The sequence below is a fragment of the Rhinoraja longicauda genome, chromosome 5, assembly GCF_053455715.1.
Source record: "Rhinoraja longicauda isolate Sanriku21f chromosome 5, sRhiLon1.1, whole genome shotgun sequence".
NCBI lineage: Eukaryota > Metazoa > Chordata > Chondrichthyes > Rajiformes > Arhynchobatidae > Rhinoraja > Rhinoraja longicauda.
This window is the reverse complement of record NC_135957.1, coordinates 2699936-2709308: the sequence shown is the minus strand read 5'-3', so window position 1 is coordinate 2709308 and position 9373 is coordinate 2699936. Positions and strand designations below refer to the sequence as shown.

The 9373-nt window shown below is 45.8% G+C and overlaps 1 protein-coding gene across 3 annotated transcripts in view; it reads right to left on the bottom strand.

Moving 5' to 3' along the window:
* Positions 1 to 6871: 6871 nt before the first annotated feature.
* The window catches only part of babam2 (BRISC and BRCA1 A complex member 2), a 168746-nt gene continuing 166244 nt past the window's right edge, over positions 6872 to 9373 (bottom strand). For all 3 annotated transcript variants that reach the window (XM_078398779.1, XM_078398777.1, XM_078398776.1), the window contains exon 12: positions 6872 to 7228. In XM_078398779.1, the coding sequence (XP_078254905.1) occupies positions 7165 to 7228 (64 nt within the window). In that variant the 3' untranslated portion in view covers positions 6872 to 7164. The remainder of the gene's footprint in view (positions 7229 to 9373) is intronic.

Below are 9373 nucleotides of genomic sequence, written 5' to 3'. Positions count from 1 at the left end.
CCACTTGATTATTGCCAAACCCTCATAAGGTTCAGGGAAGGAAATCTGACTGCCTTAATTGATCTACTCCACTAATACGTTTGACTCCTGACTGACGGAATAGAAAGGTTGGACTCTAATTGCCCACAATATTTTTAGTTCAGTTTAGTTTAGGGATACAGCACAGAAACAGGCTCTTCGGCCCATCGAGTCCGCACCGACCGGCAATCCCCATACATTAGGTCTATTCTACAGACCAGGGACAATTTACAGAAGCCTATTAACCTGCAAACCTGCTCATCTTTGGAGTGTGGGAGGAAACCGGAGCACCTGGAGAAAACCCACGCGGTCACGGGGAGAACATACAAACTGTGTACCCACAGCACCTGTAGTCAGGATCATCGATGCGCGAGGGCAATGAAGGCTATCCCGTCTGGTCCGAACCGACAGAAGGTCGACTGTGGCACAAGTCACAGAAAATGTTAATGGTGGTCACGGGAGGAATGTGTCACAATACACAGTGCATCGCACCCTGCTGCGTATGGGGCTGCACACGGAGGACCAACAGCATATTAGGCAGGTGGGCATAATGTTTTGGCTCATCAGGTCACAATGTTTTGGCTGATCGGTGTATAATTCCAAGGTGATATCATGACTGAGAGTACTGTTCAGAAAGCCTTTGATGTTTCGAGATGCAGACTCAAAAATCAGATAACAGGACGTGCCAGAGTTGGGGAACAGGTTTGCTCTCCCTGATAATTCTGAAGGGTCAAAGATAAAATGAGGTCTGCATTCCTCCTCCTCCAGGCAAAGGCTTCTGGATAGTCTGATAGTCTTCACATAATGAAAGGCTTAGTGCAAAGAGGAGCAGCGGTAGAGTTGCTGCCTCACAGCGCCAGAGACTCAGGTTCGATCCTGACTACGGGCGCTGTCTGTACGGAGTTTGTACCTTCTCCCTGTGACCTGCGTGGGTTTTCTCCGGGTGCTCCAGTTTCCTCCCACACTCCAAGGATGCGCAGGTTTGTAGGTTAGTTGTCCCAAGAATGTAAGATAGAACATTCGTGCAGGTACAGCGTTCAGGTGATCGCTGGTCGGCGCGGACTCGGTGGGCCGAAGGGCTTGTTTCCACACTAAAGGAATGTGTCAAAGGGGACAAAACCAGTAAATATATGACCCTTGGCAACCCAGGATTAAAGGATGATGTTATAATTTTACCCAGGAGTAAAATTGATGGTGCATTGAAGTGGTCAACTCAAAAAAAGGAATAGTATTATGCCCATAAGAGTTGGATATACATTGTTTAATTGAGTTGGGTCAGGTAATCAATTTTGCGTGGCAATTTCGATATAACCTAATGCAAAGATAAACCAAGAGGGCAATAATCAACAAGAATGACTTCACAGTGCAATGTTGTCATTGATTGTGGAATTTCTTTAGTCAGAGGGTGGTGAATCTGTGGAATTCTTTGCCACAGAAGGCTGTGGAGACCAAGTCAGTGGATATTTCACTCACATGTTTAAATGGATATTTCACTCACATGTTTGAGTCTAGTTTATTTCATTCACATGTTTAAACTATAATATTTTATGCTTTATTTTTAATTGTTTACTGTATGTTTGTGTTGTTACTTGCGAGCGGAGCACCAAGGCACATTCCTTGTATGTGCACATACTTGGCCAATAAACTTATTCAATTCAATTTTTAAGGCAAAGATAGATAGATTCTTCATTAGTACGGGTGTCAGCGGTCATGGGGAGAAGGCAGGAGAATGGGGTTAGGAGGGAGAGATAGATCAGCCGTGATTGAATGGCGGAGTAGACTCGATGGGCTGAATGGCCTAATTCTGCTCCTATCACTTATGAAACTATACCGTGGGCATGCATCATTAAGCACAGAACTGGGTTAAATGGACCACACAGATAATACACTCCAGTCCAATAGCTTGAGTTCTCAGTACGTTACCCTTGTCTTTATTGCAAACTTGACCCATTAAAGATAGACACAAAAAACTGGAGTAACTCAGCGGGTCAGACAGCATCTCTGGAGAAAAGGAATCGGTGACATTTTGAATCGAGACCCTTCTTCAAACTGAGCTCGGGAATATAGACGGTGATGTCGAGATATAGAACAAATGAATGAAAGATTTGCAAAATAGTAATAGCATTGTTAGCTGTGCTAGGTAAAAACGAGTTACAATGACTCAACATTTGGTCTATATTTCTCTATATCACCATCTCTATCTCTTGTTTCCTTACCCTGGACTCTCAGTCTGAAGAAGGGTCTCGACCCGAAACGTCACCTATTCTTTTTCTCCAGAGATGCTGCCTGACCCACTGAGTCACTCCGAAGGTATTTATTCACAAAATGCTGGAGTAACTCAGCAGGTCAGGCAGCATCTCAGGAGAGAAGGAATGGGTGACGTTTCGGGTCGAGACCCTTCTTCAGACTGCTGAGTCGCTCCAGCTTTTTGTGTCTATCTTCAGTTTAAACCAGCATCTGCTGTTCCTTCCTACACTTCTTGATCCACCAGTCAATTTGAATAATTTCACTAAACAGTGCTGGAATTTCACATTTTCAACACTTGTTTTTGCAACAATTGCAAATTTCATATTTGAATAACCCACAATTTTTGCTTAAAAAAAATGCAAATGCAGGTGTTTACAAGACCTTCTGAACTTGCACTTTTGCCAGATCGGACATTTGAAAAAGACAAATATTCCTTTGCGCGTCTTTTCTTCAATCCCGATGGAACTTAAGGGCCGTGGTCACGGCACAGGCCCTTTGGCTCAATGCCTCCCTGCCGACCAAGATGTCCCATCCAAGCTAGACCCATTAGCCCACACCTGACTCTTATCCCTCAAAACCTTTCCTCTATGCATGTACCTGTCCATGTTGCTCTTGTATCTGCCTCAACTACTTCTGGCAGTGAGTTCAATATACCCACCACACTGTGTAAAAATGTCCCTCTGGTGCCTTTTAAATCTTTCCCCCCTCACCTTAAACCTGCGGCTCTAGTTCTTGATTCTCCGATCACCTGGCGCGGGCAAGCTGAGATTCTCCCCCCCCCCCCCACCTTATGTGGGAGCTTGATCGCCCCGACGCGGAGGGCCCGCCGCCGGCTACAGGAGCCAAGATCGTCCCGTCAACAGAAGGCTCGAGGCCCCCGACCAGAGGACAAAGGGAAGAGATTGAACTTTATTTTCACCTTCCATCACAGTGAGGAAGTCACTGTGGTGGATGTTCATGTTAAAATGTGTGTCCTGTTGCTTTTTATTGTTATGACTGTACGGCAAATGAAATTCCTCGTATGTTGCAAAATATACTTGGCTGATAAAGTGTGATTATGATTGATTGTGATTGGGAAAGAGAGTCTGTGGATTTGTTCTATTCTCCTCAGTCCAATGGATCAAGCATTATTTGGCCTATCCAATCTATCACTGTAGCTCAGGGTCTCGGTTCTAAATCTGAAGAAGGGTCTCGACCCGAAACGTCACCCATTCCTTCTCTCCAGAGATGCTGCCCGTCCCGCTGAGTTACTCCAGCAGTTTGTGTCTGCCTTTCAGGCCCTGGGAATATGCTTATACATCTGGAAAGAAGGAACTGCAGATGCCGGTTTACACAAAGTGCTGGAGTAACTCAGCGGGTCAGGCAGCATTTCTGGAGAACATCGAAGTTACCCCAGCACTTTGTGTCCTTTTCTGCTTACAAGTCTCTCCGCACTTTTTTTCAACAAGATGACATCTTTCCTAAGGGCAGGTGACCAACACTGAACACAATACTCCAAGTGTGGCTTCACTTAGATGTTAGAGTTTGAATCTATCCATTTCTTAATTTAGAGATTTTAGATTTTTTTAGATGTAGAGATACAGTGCAGAAACAGGCCCTTCGGCCCACCGGGTCCGCGCCGCCCAGCGATCCCCGCACACTAACACTATCCTACACCCACTAGGGACAATTTTTACATTTGCCAAGCCAATTAATTTACAAACCTGCACGTCTTTGGAGTGTGGGAGGAAACCGAAGATCTCCGAGAAAACCCACGCAGGTCACGGGGAGAACGTACAAACTCCATACAGACGGCGCCCGTAGTCAGGATCGAACCTAGGTCTCCGGCGCTGCATTCGCTGTAAGGCAGCAACTCTACCGCTGCGCCACCGTGCCGCCCTGAGTGTGCTTTGTCTGCTAAATGTCATTGTCTAACAAGAAACAAACTGCCGCTGAACAGGGAGTTTGGTCAGATTGCTTGAAAGTGCCTGGGAGTAGGACATTTAAAACTCTGCTGAAGTGTATTCTTGCCTGATCCGGCCCAATGCACGTTAAAATAGTCATACAGCATGGAAACAGGCCCTTCGGCCCAACATGCCCACATCTACACTAGTCCCACCCGCCCACGTTTGGCCCAAATCCCTCCAAACCTGTCCTATGCATGTACTTGTCTCACTGTTCCTCAAATATTGTGGTAGTCCCTGCCTTATCTACATCCTCTGGCAGCTTGTTCCATACACTCACCACCCTCTGTGGAAAAAAGTTACCCCTGAGGTTCCCATTAAATCTTTCCCCTCTCACCTTAAACCTATGTCCCCTGGTTCTCGATTCCCCCCACTCTGGGCAAGATACTCTGTGCGTTCTGTGCGAACCCGATCTGTTCCTCTCATGAATATGTACACCTCTATAAGATCACCCCTCATCTTCCTGCTCTCCAAAGAATAAAGCCCCAGCCTGCTCAACCTCCCCCTATTGCTCAGTCCCTTGAGTCCTGGCAACATCCTCGTAAATATTCTCTGAAACATTTCAACTTTATACACTCCATTTTACACTGCTTGTGTTTTAGTATAGCTTAGTTTAAAGAGATACAGTGCGGAAACAGGCCCTTCGGCCCACCGAGTCCGCGCCGACCAGCGATCCACGCACATTAACACCCTCCCAAACTAGGGGCGATTTACATTTATACCAAGCCAATTGACCGACAAACCCGTGCATCCTTGGAGTGTGGGAGGAAACGGAAGATTCCGGAGAAAACCCACGCAGGTCACGGGGAGAACGTACAAACTCCGTACAAACAAGTGTCCAGTCATGATGGAACCCGGGTCTCTGGCGCTGCAAGGCAGCAACTACACCGCTGCGCTACCGTGCCGCACGCCCATGATCTCTCCGCGCCCTGCACGTCGCTGGCTTGGGTAGGAAGGAACTGCAGGTGCTGGATCGTACCGAAGATGTTTCATATCTGAACTGGAAACTGGAACAGGATCGTTCCGAGTCAGCATGGATTTACGAAGGGGAAATCATGCTTGACTAATCTTCTGGAATTTTTTGAGGATGTAATTAGGAAAATTGACAGGGGAGAGCCGGTGAATGTAGTGTACCTCGACTTTCAGAAAGCCTTCGACAAGGTCCCACATAGGAGATTAGTGGGCAAAATTAGAGCACATGGTATTGGGGGTAGGGTACTGACATGGATAGAAAATTGGTTGACAGACAGAAAGCAAAGAGTGGGGATAAATGGGTCCCTTTCAGAATGGCAGGCAGTGACTAGTGGGGTACCGCAAGGCTCGGTGCTGGGACCGCAGTTATTTACAATATACATTAATGACTTGGATGAAGGGATTAAAAGTAACATTAGCAAATTTGCAGATGATACAAAGCTGGGTGGTAGTGTGAACTGTGAGGAAGATGCTATGAGGTTGCAGGGTGACTTGGACAGGTTGTGTGAGTGGGCAGATGCATGGCAGATGCAGTTTAATGTGGATAAGTGTGAGGTTATCCACTTTGGTGGTAAGAATAAGAAGGCAGATTATTACCTGAATGGTGCCAAGTTAGGAAAAGGGGACGTACAATGAGATCTGGGTGTCCTAGTGCATCAGTGACTGAAAGGAAGCATGCAGGTACAGCAGGCAGTGAAGAAAGTCAATGGAATGTTGGCCTTCATAACAAGAGGAGTTGAGTATAGGAGCAAAGAGGTCCTTCTGCAGTTGTACAGGGCCCTAGTGAGACCGCACCTGAAGTAGTATTGTGTGCAGTTTTGGTCTCCAAATTTGAGGAAGGATATTGAGGGCGTGCAGCGTAGGTTTACTAGGATAATTCCCGGAATGGCGGGACTGTCATATGTTGAAAGACTGGAGCAACTATGCTTGTACACGCTGGAATTTAGAAGGATGAGAGGGGATCTTATCGAAACATATCAGATTATTAAGGGGTTGGCCAGACGTACAGGTATGTAGGTTAATTGGCTGGGTAAAGGTAAAAATTGTCCCTAGTGGGTGTAGGATAGTGTTAATGTGCGGGGATCACTGGGCGGCACGGACTTGGAGGGCCGAAAAGGCCTGTTTCCGGCTGTATATATATGATATGATATGACACGTTAGAGGCAGGAAACATGTTCCCAATGTTGGGGGAGTCCAGAACCAGGGGCCACAGTTTCAGAATAAAGGGTAGGCCATTCAGAACTGAGATGAGGAAAAACTTTTTCAGTCAGAGAGTTGTAAATCTGTGGAATTCACTGCCTCAGAAGGCAGTGGAGGCCAAGTCTCTGAATGCATTCAAGAGAGAGCTAGATAGAGCTCTTAAGGATAGCGGAGTCAGGGGGTATGGGGAAAAGGCAGGAACGGGGTACTGATTGAGAATGATCAGCCATGATCACATTGAATGGCGGTGCTGGCTCGAAGGGCCGAATGGCCCACTCCTGCACCTATTGTCTATTGTCTATTGTTTAATGTCGACTTTACAGCATCAAAATCTTCACTAGTGAGAACAGAATTTAAATGGCGCTTTTATGTAGAAAAAAACATTCTGGAGGAATGTGGGAGGAGGGTAGAGGAATGGGAGTTTGGGGAGGTGATAAAAGGACAAGGCAGTTGCACATTCGACATTTTAATCTTCACAGCATCATGAATCATTTCGGCTTTTCATGGGAGTGTTTATTGTAACTCAGAACATTTTTCTCATCAATTCAGACACTTTACGTCGTGTGCGTGCGTTACAGGCTTTTAACTGGCTGAACAAGAGAAGCAACCTTTATTTCTACGGGATATAGCATAGGCAGCCGAACGACTTGCGGCCCGAGGCAATCAATGTCCTCACAGTTACGCCTCGGCCCATGAGGAAGATTGAAAAACAAATTGCAAAGGGGCTCCTTGACATAAACAAATGCAATTGTCTGATTGGCTTCCTTCTGGAACCTGGAGTCCACTACAACTTGCCATTTGCAAAAGCTGCCTCCTGGAACTGAGGAACATAGGTTTTGAAGTACACCCTAAAGAAACAAAAAAAACAAGGGAGCAGTCGTTAAAAAATAAGAACGCAGAGATCAGAAAGACAACAAACCTTTTGATGATTTCAATGTAGAAAAACACATATTTTCTTACAACGCTCAAATTTTCCACAAAGCCGTTTTCCCTTTGTGCCAAACAGTATATATTGCCTTTAAGAGAATAAATAATTGCTATTTTTAACATTTGCGCAGAAACCCCCCCCAGAGGAGTAGATCTACTATTTAAAAGACCATAACACGTAGGAGCTGAATTAGGTCATTCATGGGTCTAACTCTGCTCCTGGAAGGTATGAACCCGAAAGCTCTCCTATCCATGCACCTGTCCACGTATCTTTTAAACATCATAATCACAGCCACCTCTGGAGCTTCCTCTGACAGCTTCTTCCATGAACACGTTGGGGCAGCGGTAGAGTTGCTGCCTTACAGCGAATGCAGCGCCGGAGACCCGGGTTCCATCCTGACTACGGGTGCTGTCTGTACGGAGTTTGTACGTTCTCCCCGTGACCTGCGTGGGTTTTCTCCGAGATCTTCGGTTTCCTCCCACACTCCAAAGACGTGCAGGTTTGCAGGTTAATTGGATTAGTAAATGTAAACATTGTCCCTACTGTGTGTATAGGATAGTGTTAGTGTGCGGGGATTGCTGGTCGGCACGGACCCGGTGGGCCGAAAGGGCCTGTTTTTGCGCTGTATCTCTAAACTAAAACACCCTCTGTGTGGAAAAAGTTGCCCCTCAGCTTCCTTTTAAATCTTTCCTCTCTCACCTTAAACTTAAGGCCTTCGCGTTTTTGACTCCTGTGCCCAAGGGAAAAGACTGGCTGTTTACCTTATCCATCCATGCCTCCTCGTGATTTTATATACTTCTAGTCACCCTCGGCCTCATACGATCCAGAGAACAACTTATCCAGCCTCTCCTTAAAGCTCCAACACTTCAGATCCAGTAACACCTTCGTAAATCATTTTTGCACCTTTTCCAATTTAATGACATCCTTCCTGAACTATGCACCTGAATCTTTAGGTCTCTGCTCTACAAAAGTCCCCATGGCCCTACCATTTATTGTGCGTCCTTCCCTGGTTGGTCCTACATTGTCCTACAATGCCTTTTATACAATGCGAGTTTAGATGGATTTAGGGGGACCTCATTGAAACTTACCGAATAGTGAAAGGCCTGGATAGAGTGGATGTGGAGAACATGTTTCCACCAGTGGGAGAGTCTAGGACCAGAGTTCATCGCCTTAGAATAAAAGGATGTACTATCGGAAAGGAGATGAGGAGGAATTTCTTTAGTCAAGAGGGTGGTGAATCTGTGGAAGTCATTGCCACAGACAGCTGTCATCAATAGATATTTATCAGGTGGAAATTGATAAGATTCTTGATCAGTAAAGTTATCAGGGGTTAAGGGGAGAGTAGAATGGGGTTGAGAGGGAAAGATAGATCAGCCCTGATTGAATGGTGGAGTAGACTTAAAGTTCTGGAATTCTGTTCCGATAACATATAGAACTTTCTTCTATCTGAGTTCTGCCATTCCTCTGCCCATTGGCCTAGTTCACCAAAATAATAATTGATAACCTTCTTCACTGTCTACTACACCACTGATTTTAGTGTAATCTACAAACATCTATGTCACCTGTCCATCTAAATAATTTACATAAATAGTGGACGATCTCTGCGATACATCACATGCAGCACAGAACGCCACAGGAGATCTGGCTATCAAACTGTACAACCTCCCCCTTCTGTCGTGGGGTAGACTGACTCCCCCTCCCACCACCCCATCCCAAATCTTTGCACATCCCTAATCCAGAACTTTCCACTCGTCACTTTAATTTCATGTTTCATGTATCTTGTTGTGTTTTATGACCAATGTTGGCTGACCAATTTCCCTCCTGGGATAAATAAAGTTCTTTTTATTCACAAAATGCTGGAGTAACTCAGCAGGTCAGGCAGCATCTTGGGAGAGAAGGAATGGGTGACGTTTCGGGTCGAGACCCTTCTTCAGACAAATAAAGTTCTATTGTGTTGTATCGTTACAGGTATTTGTGGGTATCGATGCCAGCAAAATGTCTTCCAGAGTGGGCGGCAGTGTGGCACAGCGGTAGAGCTGTTGCCTCACATCGCCAGAAACCCGGG